Here is a 22,578-nt window from a genome sequence, read left to right on the forward strand (position 1 = left end):
CTGCATCATCTAAATCTGGAAAGAAAAGTTATAATAATTTTGATGAGTAATTAGATTACTTAGTAAGTAGCTAGCTTATCATTACGGGTTCATAACTAATCTTTCCAGGTGTTTTTAAGCTTTATTCATCACTGACTCTTAGTCCTCTTACTAGGGTCATCTGTTCGTTAATGAGGTATCTCAGCTACCTCCAGCTAGGTTACTGACTCTCCTTCGATATGCTTATCTAGAATTTTCGGACTCGTATGTAAGACTCGCTCTCGGTCAAATACGGCCCGTCTACTAATTGCTCTGGCAGCCTGTTTATCTCATATACCAACGGTCAGGAGTACTCATGCTCCCTGACTTAGCACACAGCGCGTTGACTAGGAACTCTGCGGGAATTAGTAGACTATCATACTTATATAAATAAGCCATAGCTCAACAACCAATAAGCATATCTAGAGTCATAACCTTTCCATTAACATGCATAACATACTCACAGTTACTGCATGCTTTCATACATGTATCATGTTCAATACATAGAACATTCTGACAATCATTTATATCATGCTTACATCACAGGCAAGCAGTCACAATATACAATAAACACTCAATATCATCAAAGCTCATCATAACATACTAAGCTCTTAATCAGGTAAACAACATACTCACATGTTGTAAAACAAGTTAAGAACTAGTTCAAAGGTTGATACGCTACTTACCTGGTTTCGAATCCCTTTCTCTCTTGATTGTACATTTAATAGGGTATTTCAACACAATTCCTTCCAATTAGACCTATATTTCACCATTTTCAAGGTAAGTATAGGTCAATCTAGGTAGAACAGGTCAAAACAAATCGAACGGGACAAACCGGGAACCGAAATGATGCTTCACGCGCCCTCACATCCTCGGTGTGTCTATCCCACGCGCCAGTCGCACGCCCAGTCACAGCCCTCACGCGCTTCTTCTTCTTCCTTGCGTTTTCTGAAATTTTCCCATCTTTTCTGTTAATACCTACTATATCCTGAAGCCATATCCTCCTTCTACGATTCGAATTTCATCCTGACTCCTTCTTCAAATTTATAGATCTCCTTATTACGTTTCTAACAAGCCCTATTTCATAACTTATTATATAATACGAACCAAGATATCGAGATTTAAAGGTTCGGTGATATAGGTTTTTCGTTACCTTTGCGACAACCGCTTAAATCAGCTTAGTTCGGAGCTTCAATGGTTGAAAAGCCTTCACAATCGTCTCCCCATCCTCATGTTTGCACGTTGTCACAACAAACGCCAAAGAACCTTAAGGTTTTGCCGGAAAACACGGATTATAACATCCTCTATTTTCTGTTTCCCTCTTCCTCTGTTTCTTCGATATTATTTGGTGCTTCCTCGTCGGCCTTGCCAACGCCAACCACCACCACCACCACCATCCATAACACTAACACAAAATAAAATCACCCTTCTTCATCCCACACCTCCATCTTCCTCTCTTTTCTTTCTTTTCCCTTCAATCCACCTGTCCATTCTTCCTTTCTCCATGGCAGCAGCTTCAAGCTGCTGCTGTCTTTTTATTTATTTATTTATTTATTATTTTCGGGTTATTACATTGAGTATCTTTAAACTCTTTTAATATTAATTTTTAAAGTTGATGAATATGTTTAATGTTAATTTATTTTAATTAATTTAGCCTTTAATTAATATAATTTTTTTTAATGAAATTATGGTTATTGTTTATTTATTTTGACAATATGAAATAAACTGTGGGCCCTAAAAAAGTAGAGGCCCACCACTTTGGGCTGTCTGGCTTGTAGTCTAAGCCTACAGCGTTGCCCACAACCACCAGTGAAGATATTAGGTGGTGTAGTACAACAGTACTGTCGCTCTCATTTAATTTTTTAATTTTTAATTTTGTATTATTCCATCAATAATTTACGAATTATATTTGAAAATATGGAGTTTTATTTATTTATTTCTTTTAAATAAAATAAATTTTTATCCGAAACTTCAAATTAAAATTTAATAATTAAAAGTGTTAATTTTAAAATTTTCAAAAAATATATATCAAAATATCTATTTATTATACATATTAAATTTAAAATTTTAAACGTTAAGCTGCTATAACTAAATTACCGAAAAAAAATAAATTTTCCATTTAAATTTACAAAATTAATTTTTTATTTTTTTTTTCTTTCTCTCTTTCTCTCTCTCTAACGAGAGGATCCCACCAGAAGAGTAACAGAGCCATCTCACCCTCAAGCTTGACCTGCAAAGCTGCCGTCCCTTTTCCGCCACCTTTTCCTTCTCAACCACCAACCCACCCACTCACCCTTTCTAGGGCACATATACTCCCTCTTCCATGGAGCATCCTCCTCCCTCGCCGCGGCCGGAGCCCTTATACGGTGCCGCCGCCGAAATGGACCTCCAACTTCCCATCGCTGATGACTCCTCCGCCGTCCTCTGGGACTTGGGGGATCTCCTCGACTTTGCTGGTGATGATCAGTTTTCTCTCCCTTTGGAACATGACAATCTGCCCTCGGACTCCTCTCATCCACTCGAGATTCCATCCGAGACTCTCCCTTCCAATTCTGACCGGATTCGGAAGCGTGACCCGAGGTTGACTTGCCCCAATTTCTTGGCCGGGCGGGTGCCTTGTGCTTGTCCTGAGATTGATGCGATGCTTGAGGAGGAAGCCGCCGCGTCTGGGAAGAAGCGGGCTAGGACGGCGCGTGTTGCGGCTGGAACTGCTCGGTGTCAGGTGTTCGGGTGTGAGGTCGATATTAGCGAGCTTAAAGGTTATCATAGAAGGCATAGGGTTTGTCTTCGATGCGCGAATGCTACTGCTGTTGCGATAGATGGAGAGACTAAAAGATATTGCCAGCAGTGTGGCAAGTAAGTTGCGTTTGTGGAGCTTGTGTTTCGATATCTTCTGTTTTTTTCATTCATTTTCAAGTTAATTACGTTTCTTTAATCGCTGCTTACTTATCGGTTATTGTTGATTTTGCACCTTGTTCAAGTGCTGATGCTGCTAGTTTGTGATCTATCGATGGTTTTCGATGGTAGTGCGCCTCTTTTACTTCTCTTCAAATCTTGTCACTTGATCTAGTATTTTAAACTGAATGTTCCTACTTCAACAGCATTGTATGACCTTTAAATTGTTTCCTCAATAATGGAAGTGCTTATGTATTGAATTAACCCTAAATGCTGAGTGCGTGGTTTCCATATTTTCCCCCTTCTGGTGCAACGCATGTTTATGTCGAAATACCAGAATTTTCAAGACCCAGAACAATGAAGGAGAAATTTATTTGCTAATGTTTCTTGTTTACTTCCAATTGCTTGGCAGGTTTCATCTTTTATCTGATTTTGATGAAGGCAAGCGGAGTTGTCGAAGAAAATTGGAGCGTCACAACAATCGACGACGTAGGAAGCCAGCTGATTCCACAGTTGCTATGGAAAGTGATCGAGCAGGCATGCATCTTGAAGATGTTTCTTGCGATGGTGATGCAGGGAAAGGTAATAATCTGAAGCAGCTGAAGCAGCAGAGTTATGAATCTTATGATTGCTGTATCATTGGATTTCTCACTGGCATGTTTTCTTGCAGATGATATTGTTTTCAATAACCAAACTGTTCAAAAGGAGGTGGTGCATTTGGAGTCTGAAGATGGGATGGTTACCCCCACTGTATGTTCAGCTCCCGACCTGCAGAGCAATATTGAGAGCGGGTTAACTTTTATGGCAATGGGTGAAGCTCAAGTGGATGCAGGAAAAGATAATTTCAAATCTCTTGCTTCATCCTACTGCGACAATAAAAGCACATATTCATCAATGGTGATGATTTAAAGATTTTCCCCCTCTCTCTATTTTCTGTTTATTTTAGGACGTAAGATGATTCCAAATCACTTTGTTATAGTGTCCAACAGGCCGAATATCATTCAAGCTTTATGATTGGAATCCTGCAGAGTTCCCTAGAAGACTTCGGCTCCAAGTATTTTAATCTCTACAGTTTAGTACTTAATGAAGAATAATTTTGTTCATCAAAGGTATTAGAATTTGGTTAATTTGAATACAAACCCGTTGCAGATATTTGAATGGTTGGCTAATATGCCTGTTGAGTTGGAGGGATATATTCGGCCTGGTTGCGTAATTCTGACTGCATTTGTTGCAATGCCAAAGTTTATGTGGATAAAGGTGATTTTGAGTTTATATTTTCAAATATAACTTTGCTTGTTATAAGTTGGTAGCATTTTTGCTTTCCTATAGTCTGATGGCTGCAATTATCAGTTTAATATCAAGCTGCTTACTCTTTAAGGATAGCTGATTAATCATATCCTGTAACAGCTTCCGCATGTCTGCCCCTACTCATAATTACGTTGTCTTTAACTGGAATCCTTGCCCTCATGGTTCCATGCTTTCTTTCAAACAATTATCTGAAAGCTAGTCACTGAATTTTCTTAAACTATATCAAACTACTGGCAGTTACTTGAAGATCCTACGACACACGTGCACAATTTTGTAGTTGCACGTGGAAGACCGCTTTGGGGGAGGGGCAGCTTGCTTGTTTATTTGAACAACATGATTTTTTGCGCAGTGGAAGGTGTGTCCACAATCCATCATTTTACTTTTTTATTCATCATGAATAAGAGCATGTTTCATCACTAGTGTACTCTATATATCTTCAAAAAATAAGATTCCTACAAGGCTTTGATTTTGTCTCATCACTAGAGATTGAGTCATCTTAGAAATTACTTTTTGAATAAATAGATTATTGAATTTTCTTGCAGGTTTTATTTATTAATATTTTCCTGAGGATTTTTCATTTGATTGTACAGGGGGTAGTGTAATGAAAATTGAGATGGATATGCAGGCTCCAAGACTTCACTATGTACATCCTACATGCTTTGAGGCTGGAAAACCCATGGAGTTTGTTGCTTGTGGAAGTCATTTGCAACAACCAAAATTTAGGTATTACAATAATAGAATTATACTCACTTCATATTTTATTTGACCCCCAAAAAAGATCCTCTACGTGATTCTCCGGTCATATCTAAATTATTATCAATATCACGAGGTTTTCAGTAAAGGGAAAGAGGATTAGCTACTAACTCACTTCTTCTTGGTTATTTGGAATTTTGGTTTTACTTCACTGTCCCTTAAATTTTCCTTTCATTATTCCTGTAATATGCTCATGGATTATCTATCCATTTACATTTCTATATTCTTTTATCAAGTTGCAAGTTTTGTTTCCATAAATGACTTTCGATGTCTATATTTTTCTTCTTAATGGTGTTGCTTACCTAAATTTTAATACACTTTTGGATGCCTCAAGGGGAGTGGCAGCCTCTTTGGTCCAAGTCTCAAGGATTTTGCGTCCAAATGATTCTTCCGGTAAACTTAAAAGAAAAAACTCTTCGAAGTCTGGATTAATTCCTAATCCGTTGGAGTGGAGTGAGGTCCAAATACATGAATTTTCCGTATGGGTGTTATTGGTTTGGTTCGGCTTGGTTTGAGAGCCAAACCACAAAAAATATTTAGAAAAAGCATAACTGCGCTAAATGGTAGAATACTACGTAATCAAACCGCCCCATATTGCTTAACTGACAGTTTAATCAGTTTGGTCTAGCAGTGAGAAATTGCATGCTTGTACGTATGGCTGGAAGGAATTTAAATATTTTGTGTACTGTGGAGTTTCTGTGTTCAATTGTATCTCTATTCATGCCGAAGAAAAGGGTCCATGACCTGCACAATAAAATTCATTATATATGCTGAAGAAAGTACTTATGCTCACAGGTCACTTGTATCTTTTGATGGCAAGTATCTGGCACACGTTCAATCTTTTGTTATTCCCCATTGTCAAAAAGAAGGTGATACTAAGCAGAGCAACCACCAAGTGTTCAAGATATGCATACCTCACACTGAAGATGATCTTTTTGGCCCTGCATTTGTTGAGGTATGTCTATGTTTTCCATCTCATATTCTTTGATTCATTAGTCTCATCTTCCCCTGCCATCCTCCCCTGGCATAAAATCAGATGGAAACAAGTTTTAAGAAACAATTATCTAAATGTATTTTCATGGGATAAATGTTTTCTGAGCAATTTTTAAACTAACATCTTAACACTGCCTAAAGTTTGTCTCTTATGGGCACACATGCAAGAGAGAGAGAGAGAGAGAGAGAAAGAGAGAAAGGACTATGACTGAGAAAAGAGATAGGGAAACAGAAATTTCATCAAGTTATTAGAACCAAATTAAATTTAGACTTGTAGAGGTGGGATTCCACTAAGAAGGAAATATTGGTTTTGTCTCGCCTTCTAATATGTTTATTCTTGCATTCCACTCATAAACTTTCTGTAAACACACTGTGTAGGTGGAGAATCAGTCAGGCTTGTCAAATTTTATTCCTATACTCATCGGGGATAGTGAAACTTGTTCTGAAATGAAAACTATACAGGAGCGGCTTGATATGTCTCTGCCTGTGGAAGCTACTGGTTCATCACACAAATATTGCGAACATTCTTCATTGAGACAAAAAGTATATTCAGAACTCGTGACGGACATATCTTGGTTGCTTAAGAAGCCTTCATCGGAGCCGCTGCAGTGTATTATGAATTCGTCACAGATTCAAAGATTCACACGTTTGTTGAAATTTTTGATATCCATCGACTCAACTGTCATTTTAGGGAGAGTCTTAGAACATCTTAAGATTGTCATGGGAAATGTAGAATCAAATGTGGCAGCTAATGGCTTCAGTTACCCCGATTTAAGGTATTTTGAGAAGTATTTGGATTATGCAACGGTTGTTCTTCAACTGAATCTTCGAAGGGACCGGGTTTCTCGAAGCTTCTCCAAGAAAAAATTGGCTTCAGTTGATCCTGGGACTGGACTGGTAAGAATTTTTCTATATTTTCTGCAAGGTTAAATTTTTTCAAGATACGACTAATTTAGGTATTTTGACTCCAGTTTTGCATTCTTTTAGAAACTCTTCTTTCTTGAGAAAAAATTACTCGTGACAAAATTTTATAACAGTCTCCTACCACCTTAAGCATCCTGGAAGATTTGAGCTATCAAATACCTCCTAGAACAGTAGTAGAATCCTATTGTGAAGCTTGAAACATGGCCTGTAAAATATTTGTTTCTAGGGAGTTGGTTGACTGTAACATTCATCATGGATTTTCATAGGAATGGCTCGGTTATATCTCTTCTGTTTGTTTTTACCTGCAGAAAATGGAGTCCGGAGAAAGTGACCATTTTCGAGCAGCGTCTGGTTCAACTTCCACCAGTAGTGTGGAAACACGACCCCTTTTGAACGAAAAGCTCCGGGAAAAGATCATGGTTCAAGAAAATTCAAGAAAGTCATGTGGTCTTCTATTCTCAGGGACTGTTTTTAGGCGCCAGACTGCTCTATTTGCAATCACCTTCGCTGCAGTTTGTTTAGGAATATGTGCAGCTTTAGTTCATTCTCACAAGGTTGGCGAGTTTGCTGTTTCAATCCGCAGGTGCGTAATCAATACTTGAAAAAGCAGTCTGCTTTGATCCATCATTTGTTCTGCTGAAAATGAGTTCAAGAACTGCCAATCTGTGGCCGGCGAGGGTGAAATGAATGTTACTAGAACTTGGTTTTACTGCCAAGCCAAGAGGGTCACCATTACCTACATAGCTTTGTTGTGTTTTTGAGCAAAAAGCCTCTGGATCATCATTATATTGTTTGATGCTGATTATTATCGTCCTACTTGGGTTCGGCCGATACGAATTTCCCGTTAACAAGGTGGAGTTCAAAGTTCGGTTCGGGTCGCACAGGATGTCGGATTCCTAACATTAGTGCAGTTGCATCACCAGTGTCTTGTAATAATTTTCACAGCTAATGAATTTCTCATTCCTATGATTTCAATGAAAAGAAAAAGAGCAATATTATCATCTCAAGTAAATCTTTCCCGTCACTCCCGGAATATATATACATACTCGGAGTCAATTAACCTATGACCTATCTTTGATTAAGCTCATCTAGTTTGAACCTAACTGAAACGTAGAGACATTGATGACTCAACCCGAACTCTTGCATTTGGTTCTAAAAAACATGGACCATCGACATATGACCAAAATCAAAACATCAATCCCTAGTCTTGAACCAAGAAATAAAACATAGGTACACCATGTACGGTGACCATGGTAGCTAATTACCCGATCATATAATGTGTAATTATAATAAATTTATATTATAACATGTCAATTAATATCCGTACCTTAGGTTACAAGCACAAGTCTATAAAATCTCCTCTTGCTAAATTCTAAATAAGCTAAATCTATTAAATTCTAGCTTTAAATAAGGGATCGAGCAGACCAAACTGGTTTAATTGAACCGGACTGACAGGTTTAACTTAACATACCATCAAACCGGACCGGGTCTCACATAGACCGAACCGGCCAATCCTCACAGCCCTCCTCGCGATTCATGACTAGATCCCCGCGATGGCACGCGTTCTTCGGCTGTTGAGGAACTGCAACCTCGACGACGTTCGACCACACAGAGTGCGAAGCGTGCGGTGGCAGCCACTCCCTAGGGTACCTACACAGCGCAATGGCGGAAAACACAAGGCAACGATGAGACTAGAATGACGAAGAAGAACCTATCAAAGAGGTTTGAACTTACCACAATGTTGATTACGACGATGAACCACCTCGACTGCGCCCGGGAGTGAAGCAGGCGAGCGGCGGGAATCGAAATGTCTTCACTCTGTTTGTTGCTGATTTGTAAACGTCTAAGAAACTCTCTGCAGGAAAAAAAAGGACATCCAATCTTGTCTTTGCCATCGTTTGCTGTCAAGACTCTTTACACTTGAAGCAATTATACATCGATTACAAGCATGTGGTAAGAAATTGCCTATTAATTTGCATAGAGGACTTCAATTCCTCCTATTCTTCATAATTTTTGTTTGGTTAATTTCTCTTCTACGCAATATATTATACCGATTCAGAACCTGTGGATTTCATATGAAAATCGACTGTTATTTTCTGTCATAACAGCGTATTGGTCTGCTGGAGGAAACTTTGTTGGGGGAAATTCTTGGTGCCGTAGTTCTGGCTGAAGGTCTGATTGAGCCAGCTCTTGAATCCAAGCCTGTAAAAATCTTTGCGGATAGTGATGAATCTCAAGATGGCCAAACTGTCATCTATGAACCGAACAGCCTACTTTGATCTATTTGCAAAGCGGGTAAGTGATAAGATACAATCTCAATCTGCAGTGGTCAAAAGCTTTAGTGACCAAAAAGGAATGTGGAATAAACAAACTGCAAAACCATGCCTGTAATTATTGCCATGGGTCATGTGTTTGCTGATATTCATCAAACTTTTGGGGCATTTGAATGAGAAAAGTTGGCATTTCGTGGGTCATAGAAAGCAACAAAACAATAAATCTAGAACCAACCACCCAAGTCTTATCGGTAACCGATATTGTCTTCTTTAAAAAGCATTTATTAGGAAGAGATTTCCACAACTTTTTAGAGAATGTTTTGTTCCCCTCTTCAACTGAGGTGGGATCTCACAGTCCACCCCCTTGGGGTCCAACACCATTACTGGCACACCGCTCGATGTCTGATTTTGATACCATTGTAACAACCCAAGTCCACGCTAGTAAATATTATCCACTTTGACCTGTTACGCATCGCTATCAGTCTCATGGTTTTAAAACATGTCCACTAAGGAGAGGTTTTTACACTCTTGTAAGAAATGATTTGTTCCCCCTCCAACAAATGTAGGATCTCATGTATTGTTCGATGCCTGCCTACTTAGTCCATAGTTTGCATTACTTCATTCCAAATAGAGTTGAAGTCCAAGAAAATTCAAACTAGACCCAGAAATGTGATCAATATGTTTTGATTAGCAGAAAACAAAGGGAACAAAGACATGAAGAGAGTATTTGCCTCTTTGAAAGCACCCAGAAATCTTCTAGGACTCCATACATAACAAATAGTTAAGCTCAAAGACACAGAAAAGTCGAAAATTCAGCTGTAGAAAGCAATGATGTTCTGAGGGAAAAGGGAAAAGGCTTTGAATTTGTACAAGCACAAGTAACAGTCAATTTGAGAACCTAAAGAAGAACAAGAGAAAGGAGATTCCACAAGAACAAATGAAAATCTTGGTTCATGGATTTTTTCAGTTTAAGACCCCAAGTCCATTGGAATGGATCCTCCAGCATTCAAAATCCGTTTTTCGAGCTGCAGTAAACAAAGTTTCGAGTCAATTTATCCATTTTTGTTCGAGAAACCGAACGGTGTAAAGATGAGATGACAAGAAGAAATGGCCTTAGTATCAGAGAGCTCTACTACTCACAGCAAATAGGTAACTGAGCTTCTCTTTGACACAATAGAATTCTTGTTGTACTTGTTGCAGGCATCTTAAACACCTGCAGCAAACAACAGTTTATTGATTGAGAAGAACAGTTTTGAAAGATCAATCAAATAGTGAAAATAACTCACCCTTCTGCACTCTGTTGATCGCAGACATTCCGGAAGGCAATGCAGGCGTTTTTCACTCTAAGTGCACCTATGCTACATTGCCCACAGAGGAGTCAAAAAACAACAAACACAACAACACAAGGTCAGCATTTTCTCCGTGACTTTTAGATTTGATATGCATCATGAATATCTTATCTTGATTTCCATGGTTAAAAACGGTTTCAAATGATTGGTCTTGCACAACAGTCCATAGAGTCCTTTTGAGTCAAACGGTAACAGTCTAAGTCCACCGTTACCAGAGATTGTCCTCTTTAGACTTTTCGTTTCGGACTTCTCCTCGAGGTTTTTCAAACACATCTGCTAGGGAGAGGCTTCTACACCCTTGTAAAGAATGTTTCTGTAACAGCCCAAGTCTACTGCTAGTAGATATTGTCTTCTTTGGACTTTTCCTTTCGGATTTCTCCTCAAGGTTTTTAAAATGCGTCCACTAGGGAGAGATTTCTACACCCTTATAAAGAATGTTTCTGTAACAGCTCAAGCCCACCGCTAGCAAGAGGTTTCTACACCCTTATAAAGAATGTTTCTGTAACAGCTCAGGCCCACCGCTAGCAGATATTATCCTCTTTGGGCTTCTCCCTTCCGGGCTTCCCCTCAAGGTTTTAAAATGCGTCCACTAGGGAAAAGTTTCCTCATCCTTATAAGACATGCTTCGTTGGAACTCACAGTTTCGTTCTCCTCCCCAACCGATGTGAGATCTCACAATAACACATGGGAGGGAGAGATTCTTCAAATTGGCAGGCAAAAATGTTCTTCAAATTGTAAAAAGACGTAGAAATGTTCTTATCAGTCATATCCATTCATAGGGAGAGAGAAGGAAAATAGAGTACCTAGAGCTGCTTCCCTTAAGCTGGTGCACATGATCATCAATCTTTTTGAAGTCCACACTTGGCTGTGATCTAACAAAAAACAAACCAAAAACACACAAGAAACATAAAACGATTCATCCAAAGATCTGCACAAATCAATGATCGATGAAACTTGATACTGATTCAAGAAAGAGAGAGAGAGAGAGAGAAAACAAAACTCCAAGAGAAACAGCCAAAGAGGGGCTGAGTGAGTCCTTACAAAGCAAGGCTGAGTTTATTGAGAAGCTCCTCGGTATCTTCAAAGAAAAGAGTCACCACTTCAGAAACAAAAGTTGGATTACTCTCATCTTGCAGTTGCAAAAGCTGCAAATACTGACCATCCAAAGTCCCCTTTTCTCACCAAAACCCACAAAAAACAGAACAAAAATAAGATTCATAACCAAAACAAAACAAAACCCAGTTCAGATTTTGAGTTTTACCTCACCCAGCCATGATTTTATATACTGAACCCACTGTCTCTGCATCGATCCCACCTCCATTTTTACGCACCAAAGCTTCTTTTAACAACCCAAATAGGAACAACACGATCCAAAAAACCTGTTCTTCGATCACAGATCTTGGGAACGAAACTGAGAATCAGGGTTTTGGTAAAGAATCGAGACACTAAGAGTGGGTTATTCGGCGACGGCCTCAGCACGAGGAGGCGAAGCAGCTTTTTTTTTTCAGACTGGATTTGAGGATCGTTCGTCTTACAGGATCAAAGCTCCCACCTTCTGCTTGTCGTTTTCTTTTTCGTTGATTTTAAATTTATATGGTTCTCCTAATTTCATTGGCCACTCTTTAATTTATGTTATCAATGTTCTTTCTTCATTTATAGAAAATTTTGTTTGTTTTAATTCATTGAGTTTTAAAAATAATTTATATACTGCCTGTAAATATATTTATATATTTTCCTCCCTCCTTAAGGATAGCTAATAAATGAAACGTTTCATTTAAAAATATTTTTATCAAAAAAGTCCTAAAATTCCTTTTTTTTTTTTTAGTTTATAAAAAAATTTCACTTTTAATCTGCTTGGTTCGAAATTATCTCTTTTAGGAAAAGAATTTAGGAAAAGTATTCTAATTATAAGGAAAAGTTGGTCAATGTTATCCTTAATGACTAATTCGTCCATAGTTCAGACATTTTTATCTTTTATAAGAGATATGTTTGAATATTAATTACGTGTAATTGTGCCGTAATTTTTTCTTAATGCTAATATAAAAATTACTTATTTAAATTATTTATTTTTGTTTACTTGACTCTTCACAATGGTACGATATTGTCCACTTTGAGCATAAGCTCTCATGGCTTTGCTTTGGGCTTCACAAAATGACTCACGAAGAGAATTCTTTTATTATAAACCCATGATCATTCCCTAAATTAGTCGATGTGGGACTTTCATCATCCAACACCTCCCCTCGAACAAAATACGTCTCCCCTTAATCGAGGCTCGTCTCCTTTGGAGTCTTGTCATTTTTTACTATGCCTTCGAGGAGACTCGACTCCGTTTCTTTTAGAGTCCTTTGTTCGATATTTGAGGATTTACTAATCTATTGGCACGAATAAGTTTAGGGCATGACTCTGATACCAAGTTAGACGAACACGACTCTCTACAATGGTATGATATTTTCCACTTTGAGCATAAGCTCTCATGGCTTTGCTTTGGGCTTCCCCAAAAGGTCTCATAACAATAGAAAAAATATTATTTAATTATAAACCCATGATCATTCTCTAAATTAGCAGATGGAACTTTCATCATTCAACATAGTCTATTTTTAAATTAGCAGATGTGGGACTTTCATCATGCAACATATCAATATTTAAGTTGATAATATTCTAATCTATTTAGCGGTAATTGATATATATGGACGTCATAATAAAAAAATTATTGGTATTTTGTTAAAATAGATATTTGGAAAGATTTGGTTGGCTGTCTCTGCCTGATTTGTAATCTTTTTTCTTTTCTTTAACTAAATCTCTAATTTTGGGACAAGACAGCAGCCATTTCTGACCGTCTGATCTGTTGCCATATTTTTTTTCCATATGATTTAATTAATTAATTAAAAACCTGATTTTGAGGAATGGGACAACAAATCCTACAGCTGTTTTGCTTATTATTTTTTATTATTAATTATTTAATATTATTGGACAGTTGGAAATAACATGCTTTGAAAACAATTTATTGTTTTATTTGTTTAATGACGTGTTTGATTGGCTCTTAATTTTTCTAATTTTTTATTTTTTTTAATGTTTGGTTGAAAATTCATCCAACTTTTTAGGTTCATGCACACTCTTGATTGCTTGACCCCCCAGATTTCCTTTATTTTAAAAATATTTTCTTATATTTTTTTTTCAATTTTTTTTAAATATTAAAACAAAATTTAAAGTTAGTTTCTACCGTTAATTTTTTTTAAAAATAAATATGGTTATTATTTTATCAATTTCATAAAAATTAATTTTTAAGTTTATTGATATGAAAGTACTAAAATGGAAAAAGTTAGAAAATAAAGGATCAAAATGGAAATTAAATTATTTACTTCTCACTTTATTTTATATTTTATATCGCAATTTAAATAAATGGGAGATTCAATGACCTTAAAAGTGAGATTATTGATTGAGTTTATATTTTTGTTTTATAGACTAATTCTTATTATCTCCTAAATTCTATATTAGTGTTGGTATTTTTAAATCTTATATCACAAAATTTTGTCTTTAATTTAAAAATGTAAAAATTAAAATAAAATAAAATTTAAAATTTAAGGACTAAAATAAAATAAACGGAAAAATTAATCATCCATATTCTTAAATATTTCTATTTGATTCATAGATTTCAAAATATTACCTTTTTAATTTTTATTAAGTTCATTTATTTCAAATTTTCATTTTTTTTACTAATATTGAATTTTGGTTTTGTGTTAATTTTCTACTAATTATTTAATTATTTTTCACTAATTTTCTATCACTATTAAAATTATTAAACATTATACCTTATAATTATTTTAAATTAATTATTCAAAAGTTAACATTGATTAAAAAGTAAATATTAGTAAATTTTTTTTTTAATAAACTCATAAAATCTTATATAAATGAAATGAAAACTAAACTCAAAATTAAAAAAAGAAACATTTTAAAATTTAGGGAACAAATGAAAGTCTAAACTTGAAAATCGTGAGTAAAAATATAACATTTTGAGATCGAGTCAATTGAAAACTGTACTAAAAAAATTAGGGACGAAAAGGGAACGTTTTTCAATTAAAAAAAACTCTTAAAATCGAAATAACTTGCCAAAACTAAATTATTTTCAAATAATGTTACATGATTGAGGTATCAATACATATGCTAACTGTCACAAAACATTGCAATGAAAATGCTATCAGGAAAACAACCATTTGTGTTTTTGGACAAGCTCTGCAAAACACTGAGAAATGGAAGGAATGCACATAAAAGAACCGAGCAAGTTTATCAACAAACCTTGCAACTTTTCCTGCAATAGCCAGGAAGCTCAGGAGATCCCACCATATACTCCGGGTTATTCGTGCACTCGCCGAGTTCAGCCCATCTCTCACAACTTGCATTATTATCAACGCAACTCGTATGATCACTCACGATCGTGTCGAAAGAATCGACATGGATCCACTTTGTTGCTGACCATTTCTCTCCTTCAATCACAGGGCAACCTCCATGCAGACTTTTTGTGTCTGGAACAGCATTTGGATGAAGATTGAAGAAGAGAAGAGCATCACCCTTCCGTGGTTTCACTGAATATTTTAAAGGTGGAGATTAAGGAGAGAAATCTCGACGAGTTATCCCTTTCTACTGACTTCATAAATAGGATAGAAGTTAGAAAACTGACTTAAAACACTCACCTGCTATGCCTTTCTTTGCACAGTCTGAGAGATCTTCATTTGTTTCAGAAGCCTGCCGTCTTTGAGATTCCTGAACTCACATGAATGAACAAACATATTCAATATTGATATTTTGATTGAAAAGAAAAATGTTGATAAATTATCAGTTCATACAGCGGATTTGATGAAGTAAGTCAATAAGTAGAGACAGATATATATTCCTTAAGTACGACAACTCGAGAGAAGAATATTTGCAAAGAATATTGTACCAAGAAAAACCAAAGCTCTTGATTATGGCCAAAGTACAGAAAAAAGGGTTGCAATCAATTGGATTAAAGGGAAACACCAGGACAAACCTCGGCATTAGGAAACACAGTTTCACCACCTTTTTCTACATTGGAAAGATACATAAGAACAGTTGCCATTCGGTGTCCACCTCGGGCAATATTAACCTTGTCAGTAAAGTAATCGTAATGGGCATCATACTTCTGCCCATATTCATATCTCAACACTTGAATGTCTTCTCCATTTTCTGAAATCAAGCACATTCAAGTTTCAATTTACCAATAAAACCAATGCATAAACAAGCTATCAATGCACGAGTCAAAATTTCCACATCTAATATAAGTATAGTTTCAAACTCAATAGTTTTCCCTTTTCACCAAAAAATGAAAGGGCTTAGTCGAAACAGTGTGTTTCTGCCCAGCTGCAAAATTCTTTTTAGACTCTATCACTTGATTATGTATTATATAATTATGACAGGGGATCATGCCTTCTGAAGTTCTCTAATTTATACGGAAATCAGAACCAAATATTGGTGAAAGAACTGTGCTAGTTGCATACAGAAAATGAGATAACTTTTCGTTATCTGGTTTGTTCACTTTAGAGATTTAATACAATTAGTCCAATATTTCTCTTTATGGTTTCAGTTATAAGAATGGATAGAACTTAAAGAACCCAAAATTTAAATTCAACTGCAAATGCCTCTATCCTGTTAAAATCAAGAGTTGCTATTGATAACGGAAAGCAATTTATAATCTAACATAAGTTGCTTAAGACTATCTATGGAATTTAACCAGAAATTTGCGCCTTCTGCTAATGGTTTACCTTTTGGCAGGAATGTCCATGCTGCAATTTTGTCTTCAATACCAGAAACGATCGGATCCTACATGAGATACGGACAATAAGTTGACAGAGGGGAGATAGAGAATGGTTATCAGGTTAGAAGTTTGTGAGTAAACCCTATCTGTATACAAACAAGAATTAAGGGTGACATTTAATGTTTCCCGCTTCAATAGTCAATAAGACAGGAAAATTCGAAATGAAGAAGTAATAACATTCTTAAAAAAAATTGACAAACCAAGATACCAATCATCCAAACTAGTTCAGAATGAAGAAGTAATAACATTCTTAAAAAATTTGACAAACCAAGATACCGATCATCCAAACTAGTTCAGAATGAAGAAGTAATAACAGCCGCCCATTCTAAATGAATGTCGATTGATGAATATTGCTTCAATCAACAGTTCCAAAATTTTTCAAATGGTGACTTATAACAATATCAGAATAGAAAATCTGGTTTAAATTACTGCAATGGCATTCATTCACTCATTTCAAATTAAGATAAACTTCATAAGTCAAACCAATATTTAACCGATGGATCTCATGAACCAAACTCATATCTGAATCTATAGGGAATCTTAAAAGTTTATTAAACCAATACATATCGAGATAAAAGTGTAGGATTTAGGTTTGAAGGTGATTTAAGATCAGTATGCTTTTATAGTGGAAACTTAAAAACTATAAGAATGAAACGCCGCACAAACCTTGGCTTTATGAATAAATGCCCCAGAGCTAGTTCGGACCTCGCTGACCTTGCTCTCTCCAGACAAATGATCCGCAACAGCAGATCTCTTCAACTCCGCTTTAGCCTAATTTAAACAAAAAACAAAAATTAACCAAAACAAAAATCGCGTAAAAAAAAATGAGTCGATACTATTTCAACTCACAAGCGAGATGAGATGATCGCATTCTAAGTCCGTGAGAAAACCTTCATACACGAAAGCCCTGCATAATCATTCAAATTGAAACGGAAACGGAAACATCAGACCGTGAATAAATCTAAACGAAGAATGCGATTAACAAAATCTAGATACCAAAACAACAAGACTACGAGCAGAATAGTGAACGATTTAGTACCGGGGACTCCATGAAATCTGTTTGACTTTTGCAGGATTGACGATTGAGCTAGCGGAACCTGCATAAGAGCTTGAAGCTCGCCGGAGAAGCAACGAGATCGATATCGAGAGGATAAACAGCAGATTGCAACTACAAAATTTCGCCATTGACTGAATCGGATCACTGGAGAAAGAGAGAGAGCGATGAAAATAAAATAATAAAAGGTTTCTTTCCTCTGAAAATTTTCAGATTTCTAGTTCCCTTAGCTGCTTCAACTGCCAAACTTTCAAGTCCCACTCACACGCTTGGCACGTGTTTCCAAATTATAATTTCTTTAGCAAAATATTGATTTTATTTTTAGACTATTTTATGTCATTTTTAAAAATAGTTCATTTTAGAAAATCTCAATAAATATAAATATATTTTGATAGGTTTTCAGTTAAAATATGTTAAAAAATTATCGAATATAATAATCTATAATCGTCATTTTTAATAAATAAAATATATATTTACTATTTTAATTAATTTATATCTATTTAATTTAATCATGTCATTTTCTATTAATTTATATTCATTATGAAATACTTTAATAATTTTATTATTATAAATATGGAACATGAATTCTCGGGAAAAATAGTGCATGTCAATTAACTCTATTACTGAAGAAATATTAAATCTTCCTAAGCTTCTCGTATTTAAGTAATCATTATTGTTGAGGATCGGAGTGAGTTTCACATTAGCTAATTTAGGAAATGATCATGAATTTATAAGTAAATGAATACATCTCCATTGGTATGAGGCATTTCGGAGAAGCCCAAAGCAAAGCCACGAGAGCTTATGTTCAAAGTAGACAATATCATACTATTGTGGAGAGTCGTGATTCCTAACAATTATAGCTTCCAACCTAATCGTTAGTAAATATGATATTAAATTATTTAATGGAATGATAATGTGTTAGTTATTTACCCTTGTGTTTATCCATAATCACCACTATTAACTATTAATGTAATCATAACATTTAATAATAACATTATTAACTCCCAAAAAAGTATGTAATAAGCAAGGTTTCATCTTATTCTAACTAGCAGAATTTACACTCTTTGATGACACAAGTTAGGCAAAGAATTACAGAACTTCATGACACCGACATAAGGCAAGTGATGAGACAGAGGAATTCCCCACGATGAGAAGGACGACTTCGGATCAATTGGATCCTTACGTACCTGTATATACTAGAGGAGATCGCTATGATCGTTATTGTATCCGTATCGAAAAAATGAGACAAAGTGTTCGGATCATGTACAGTTGATGCCAACGAACCTGATAGCAGCAATGCCAACGTTTGGCTGCATTTCTGGTTTAGTTTCTTCAATGGAGACTGCGAGCAACCAATCCCTCAAAAACAGTATAAAGATCTTTGTGATCGTGGCCGAAAATCTCCTTCACCTTCTTAAGCATCTCCTGAAATCATATCTAACTCGATCAACCACCACGATATGGACAAAAAATTATTCGGAGTGGCAGCTACATTAGTAACTTGGGGGCATGGTTAAAATGTTTTGTTCATCTCTTATGCCTCTAATAGTTATCAGAGTGACAGCCACATTGCTGCCATGCATTAAGTATGAGAAAGCGAACCTCTTTCGTTTGCTTGTGGGAATTTAGATCCTTCACATTTGATAAAAATGCAGCAAACTGATCATAAGACAGACGGGTCCTGAAAGGGGAAGGAGATGGAAAGAAGAGTTGAAGAATGCTATGAGAATTCAGAAATGAAGAACACAGGGCAAATAATTCACGCTATCAAGTTCTTTCCTGAAGGGAAGTTGGTGTTTTCTTGAGCTATGATATCAGGAAGGGAAGAATAACATTGATACAAATGCAACATAATCAGAGTGTCGTTGCATTGTTGAACAGCAAGTAGTTCAAAATGGTGCTATCAATCACATACGTAGAAAGGGAGTATCACATCAGCCATTATTTACGAGCATTAGACACAAACGTCGAAGCTTAATAATACAGTATGAATACCTGACTTGTCGGAAAAGTTCCTTCCCATCGATCCGAGCTTGCCCTATAGAAGATCAAACAAGAAGAACCTTCATCAGGAAATACAATTCTAGAGCCAATCATTGAAGCTGGAGGTTATTGTACAAGGATAAACTATGAGCAGCATCAAAATTTAGATCACCAACTTGCAGGTAAAACAATCTTCTCTTAGCTCTTAGTGACTGATAGATAATATACAATAGATTCGGGGAGCAAACGTGGGCATGAAATTTAGTCAATAAGAACTCGTAAATAAACAAGACTCTTCAGTGCCAAGTTCATATGAGTATGAACGTAACTCTTACTCTCATTCTAGGAGTAAAAGTGATGTAGAATGGTAGCAGATAAGGTCACAATATATTTTTTGTAAAATGCATAACCAAATGAATGTTCTTAATGAAAGGAAATTTCTGTAAGAAATGCAATCTGCAAACCTTTGTCGGAGGAAATTGAGGGCGCGGAAGAACATACTGAAGATCTATCTTCAAAAACGTTCCTGGAGGTTGAAAAGGACATTGAATGTCGCCTAGGTGACACAGGTCTAGATGTTCTCTTTGGAGATATTGATGCTGATAGTGAAGGAGAAGAATTATGGGGAGTAAGCCGAGGTGTACTTAGTTGTAAGGCTAACAGGAGGCCAGGCGCAATACGAGGTCGAATTCCTTCAAGAAACAAGTAAAATTACAACTCCAATCTTCTTTTGGTTTCTACAAAGTTCTAACAATCTTTACAAATTAGTTCACTGATATCAATTCTTCTCCACTCTACGGATTATGGAAGCAACTATAATCACCCATAGTCAAAATCAGTAGCTACCATGAAAAACTAGAGTTCTACTCACCATCGAAATCATGATCCTCTGCTAATGAATTTCCCACTTCAGAAGTCTGGCTCTGAACCGATGAGTATCTGGAGGACGGCAAGGATGAAACATCTTCTGAAAGAAATAACTTTCTCAACATGTTAAGACTATATGCAGGACAAGCATCTTTTTCTCAAAACACAAGTAAAATGGAAAATTTCCCAAAATTAACTCCAGGATATTGACAATGGGTACATGAATAAGTATAGGAAGGATCGTAGGTTTATAAATATAGAATATATCTCCATTAGTATGAGGCTTTTCAGGAAAGCTCAAAAGCAGTGCCACAAGAGCTTATGCTCAAAGTAGACAATATCATATCATTGTGGAGGGTCGTGATTCCTAACATGGTATCGGAGCCATGCTCTAAACTTAGCTATGTCAATAAAATCCTCAAATGTCGAACAAAGAATTGTGAGCCTCAAAGATGTAGTCAAAACTAACTAAAGGGTTGAACAAAGGGTGTACTTTGTTCGAGGAATCCAAAGAAGGAGTCGAGTCTTGATTAAGGGGAGGCTGTTCAAGGGCTCCATATGCCTCCGGGGAGGCTCTATAGTGTACATTTTTTGAAGGGAAGATTGTTGGGAGGAAGTCTCACATTGACTAATTTATGGAATGATCATAGGTTTATAATTAAGGAATACATCTCCATTGGTACGAGGTCCTTTGGGGAAGCCAAAAGCAAAGCCATGAGAGCTTATACTCAAAGTGGACAATATCATACCATGGTAGAGGATCGTGATTCCTAACCATCCATGCGAAACCGTAGATATATGAAGGATAAGAAAGAACCTTTAATCTGGGAAACAGTAGATGGTTGGCTTGGTATCTTAGCGACCATTTCTGGAACTTCTGTCTGTAATTACAGCACAAAGCAAAGAAACGAGTAAACCAGTATCCACCAAACACGAAGCCTGCTTAAACAAGCTCGAGAAATCTTTCTTAACTGATTGTAAAGGTTTTTCTTACAGGGATATCTCCTTCCTCCTGAAGTGATAGCATCAGTGTCTTCCTAAACACCTCCAACTATAGAAACAGAGATTGTTCATGTCCATTTTCACATCATTAACAGAAATCAAAATTCACCAAATGGACAAGAATTCTTTTGAAACGACAACAAAATCAAGCAATTTCACTCACCTTCGCAACATCTCCCCTCAGCTTCTTCACGGTGTTCGACAACGAAGCGTTCTCTTTCTCCAAGCTCTCCTACAACACCATAACCAAAACAAAACGATTAAAAACGAACACAATTCCACAACAAGATTTAAACAACTCCGAATTCAAACCTTCTCCTCGTCGGCCCTGGCGAGTTTATCGATGGTTTCGGAGAGAGAATCGTTGAGCGATTCGATCTGGAACCTTAAGTCCGCTACAATCTCATCTTTCTCGGAAATTTTAGAGCGCAGAACAGAGGACTCTGATTCAAGCATCGAGACGCGAGTCGAAAGAGCGATGGAAGTGATTTTGCGGGCGACATCGAGCTGTTCAAAAGGATCAGAAGGAAGCACTTGCAAAACTCTATCAGGAAGATCAAAGCCGGAACTGCCAGATTCTCTCCCTTGCATTTTCAACGCTGTCTCGTAGCTTCTCGTAACTTCAATTACAAGCCTTCATTTCCCGTCCGCCATCGGTAGATGAGCTGTGATCGAACCAGATGAACCAGGAAGAATCATGAACAGTAGCAAAACGGAGAAGAAAGACAAATTGAGAAGATTGAAACACAGAATTGAGGGAAAATAGAGTGTTCATTTGGAACTGAGACATCTGGCGTTGAACAAAGGGCCTGCGATCCCATGGCTAGAAAGGGACAAGCCGTTTTGTTTTTTTTTTTATTCTTTCCCAAAATCCACTTTTTAAAGTTTTGGATAAAAAAAAATTATCATAAATAAAACTTCAAAAATTAAATATTACTTTTTCATAAATAAAATTCTGAAAAAAATTCAATTTCCTTCACTTCTCGTTAGAACTTATACGTTAATCAAACCTCCTATAGGATAATTCGAATTACGAGTTTATAAACGTATCGTTTTCATTCTCATGTCTGGTGCTCGGCTCTAATAGCATTTGTCACACCCAAGTCTTGGTCCGTTAATAGATATCGTGTGATGTCCCACATTGGTCAGGGAGAAGAACAAACCACCATTTATAAGGGTGTGGAAACCTTCCCCGACGCGTTTTAAAGCTTTGAGGGAAAGCCCAAAACCTTCCCAAACACCGGACGATGTGTCAGCCTTCTCGCTGTTCCCCGAAAGGGGGTAGACACGAGGCGATGTGCCAGTAAGTACACTGGCCCCAAAGGGGGTGGA

General features: G+C 36.6%; 4 protein-coding genes and 1 long non-coding RNA gene across 6 annotated transcripts; 2 read left to right on the plus strand and 3 right to left on the minus strand.

Moving 5' to 3' along the window:
* Window positions 1-2,171: 2,171 nt before the first annotated feature.
* LOC111455813 (squamosa promoter-binding-like protein 7) lies at window positions 2,172-7,903 on the plus strand. Its single transcript, XM_023097468.1, has 10 exons — window positions 2,172-2,874; window positions 3,326-3,495; window positions 3,584-3,810; window positions 3,893-3,967; window positions 4,063-4,170; window positions 4,459-4,576; window positions 4,812-4,944; window positions 5,770-5,929; window positions 6,346-6,864; window positions 7,200-7,903. The coding sequence occupies exons 1-10, from the start codon at window positions 2,342-2,344 to the stop codon at window positions 7,491-7,493; spliced, it is 2,337 nt and encodes a 778-aa protein (XP_022953236.1). The 5' UTR covers window positions 2,172-2,341; the 3' UTR covers window positions 7,494-7,903.
* A 388-nt stretch (window positions 7,904-8,291) lies between these two features.
* On the plus strand, window positions 8,292-9,186 carry LOC111456707. The gene is made up of 2 exons (XR_002712812.1): window positions 8,292-8,844; window positions 9,000-9,186. It is a non-coding gene; the product is annotated as an uncharacterized LOC111456707 (long non-coding RNA).
* Window positions 9,187-9,820: 634 nt separating this feature from the next.
* LOC111456617 (histidine-containing phosphotransfer protein 1-like) lies at window positions 9,821-12,158 on the minus strand. Its single transcript, XM_023098620.1, has 6 exons — window positions 11,775-12,158; window positions 11,555-11,685; window positions 11,317-11,385; window positions 10,451-10,522; window positions 10,305-10,377; window positions 9,821-10,189 (listed from the first exon to the last, which is right to left on the minus strand). Exons 1-6 carry the CDS (start codon window positions 11,832-11,834, stop codon window positions 10,133-10,135), a joined length of 462 nt encoding a protein of 153 aa, XP_022954388.1. The 5' UTR covers window positions 11,835-12,158; the 3' UTR covers window positions 9,821-10,132.
* Window positions 12,159-14,600: 2,442 nt separating this feature from the next.
* Window positions 14,601-17,662, minus strand: LOC111456381 (probable prolyl 4-hydroxylase 4). The gene is made up of 7 exons (XM_023098258.1): window positions 17,380-17,662; window positions 17,190-17,247; window positions 17,007-17,111; window positions 16,288-16,345; window positions 15,537-15,712; window positions 15,202-15,271; window positions 14,601-15,093 (listed from the first exon to the last, which is right to left on the minus strand). The coding sequence occupies exons 1-7, from the start codon at window positions 17,523-17,525 to the stop codon at window positions 14,798-14,800; spliced, it is 909 nt and encodes a 302-aa protein (XP_022954026.1). The 5' UTR covers window positions 17,526-17,662; the 3' UTR covers window positions 14,601-14,797.
* A 745-nt stretch (window positions 17,663-18,407) lies between these two features.
* On the minus strand, window positions 18,408-22,093 carry LOC111456100 (uncharacterized protein At4g15545-like). 2 transcript variants are annotated; one of them, XM_023097971.1, is made up of 9 exons: window positions 21,559-22,093; window positions 21,410-21,478; window positions 21,239-21,295; window positions 21,062-21,125; window positions 20,249-20,341; window positions 19,842-20,069; window positions 19,390-19,432; window positions 18,997-19,075; window positions 18,408-18,819 (listed from the first exon to the last, which is right to left on the minus strand). In XM_023097971.1, the coding sequence occupies exons 1-9, from the start codon at window positions 21,835-21,837 to the stop codon at window positions 18,727-18,729; spliced, it is 1,005 nt and encodes a 334-aa protein (XP_022953739.1). In that variant the 5' UTR covers window positions 21,838-22,093; the 3' UTR covers window positions 18,408-18,726. The 2 variants fall into 2 exon arrangements, with proteins under 2 accessions (XP_022953739.1, XP_022953664.1); XM_023097896.1 differs by having other exon boundaries at window positions 20,249-20,344; window positions 21,559-22,092.
* Between the last annotated feature and the right edge of the window lie 485 nt (window positions 22,094-22,578).

This window comes from Cucurbita moschata, unplaced genomic scaffold (assembly GCF_002738365.1).
Source record: "Cucurbita moschata cultivar Rifu unplaced genomic scaffold, Cmos_1.0 Cmo_Scf00001, whole genome shotgun sequence".
Classification (NCBI taxonomy): Eukaryota; Viridiplantae; Streptophyta; class Magnoliopsida; order Cucurbitales; family Cucurbitaceae; genus Cucurbita; species Cucurbita moschata.

What these genes read in the sequence shown, in the direction of transcription:
- LOC111455813 (XM_023097468.1), top strand. Translation starts at nt 2,342, where the DNA reads ATGGAGCATCCTCCTCCCTCGCCGCGGCCGGAGCCCTTATACGGTGCC. An exon ending in CGATGGTGATGCAGGGAAAG is followed by an intron (nt 3,496 to 3,583) that starts GTAATAATCTGA and finishes GTTTTCTTGCAG; the next exon opens with ATGATATTGTTTTCAATAAC. An exon ending in CTAGAAGACTTCGGCTCCAA is followed by an intron (nt 3,968 to 4,062) that starts GTATTTTAATCT and finishes AACCCGTTGCAG; the next exon opens with ATATTTGAATGGTTGGCTAA.
- LOC111456617 (XM_023098620.1), bottom strand. Translation starts at nt 11,834, where the DNA reads ATGGAGGTGGGATCGATGCAGAGACAGTGGGTTCAGTATATAAAATCA. An exon ending in CTTAAGGGAAGCAGCTCTAG is followed by an intron (nt 10,523 to 11,316) that starts GTACTCTATTTT and finishes TGGGCAATGTAG; the next exon opens with CATAGGTGCACTTAGAGTGA. An exon ending in GATCAACAGAGTGCAGAAGG is followed by an intron (nt 10,378 to 10,450) that starts GTGAGTTATTTT and finishes TGTTTGCTGCAG; the next exon opens with GTGTTTAAGATGCCTGCAAC.
- LOC111456381 (XM_023098258.1), bottom strand. Translation starts at nt 17,525, where the DNA reads ATGGCGAAATTTTGTAGTTGCAATCTGCTGTTTATCCTCTCGATATCG. An exon ending in GCGATCATCTCATCTCGCTT is followed by an intron (nt 17,112 to 17,189) that starts GTGAGTTGAAAT and finishes TGTTTAAATTAG; the next exon opens with GCTAAAGCGGAGTTGAAGAG. An exon ending in CTGTGTTTCCTAATGCCGAG is followed by an intron (nt 15,272 to 15,536) that starts GTTTGTCCTGGT and finishes ATGTGAGTTCAG; the next exon opens with GAATCTCAAAGACGGCAGGC.
- LOC111456100 (XM_023097896.1), bottom strand. Translation starts at nt 21,837, where the DNA reads ATGCAAGGGAGAGAATCTGGCAGTTCCGGCTTTGATCTTCCTGATAGA. An exon ending in AGGAGGAAGGAGATATCCCT is followed by an intron (nt 21,126 to 21,238) that starts GTAAGAAAAACC and finishes CTGTAATTACAG; the next exon opens with ACAGAAGTTCCAGAAATGGT. An exon ending in CCCACAAGCAAACGAAAGAG is followed by an intron (nt 18,820 to 18,996) that starts GTTCGCTTTCTC and finishes ATATGATTTCAG; the next exon opens with GAGATGCTTAAGAAGGTGAA.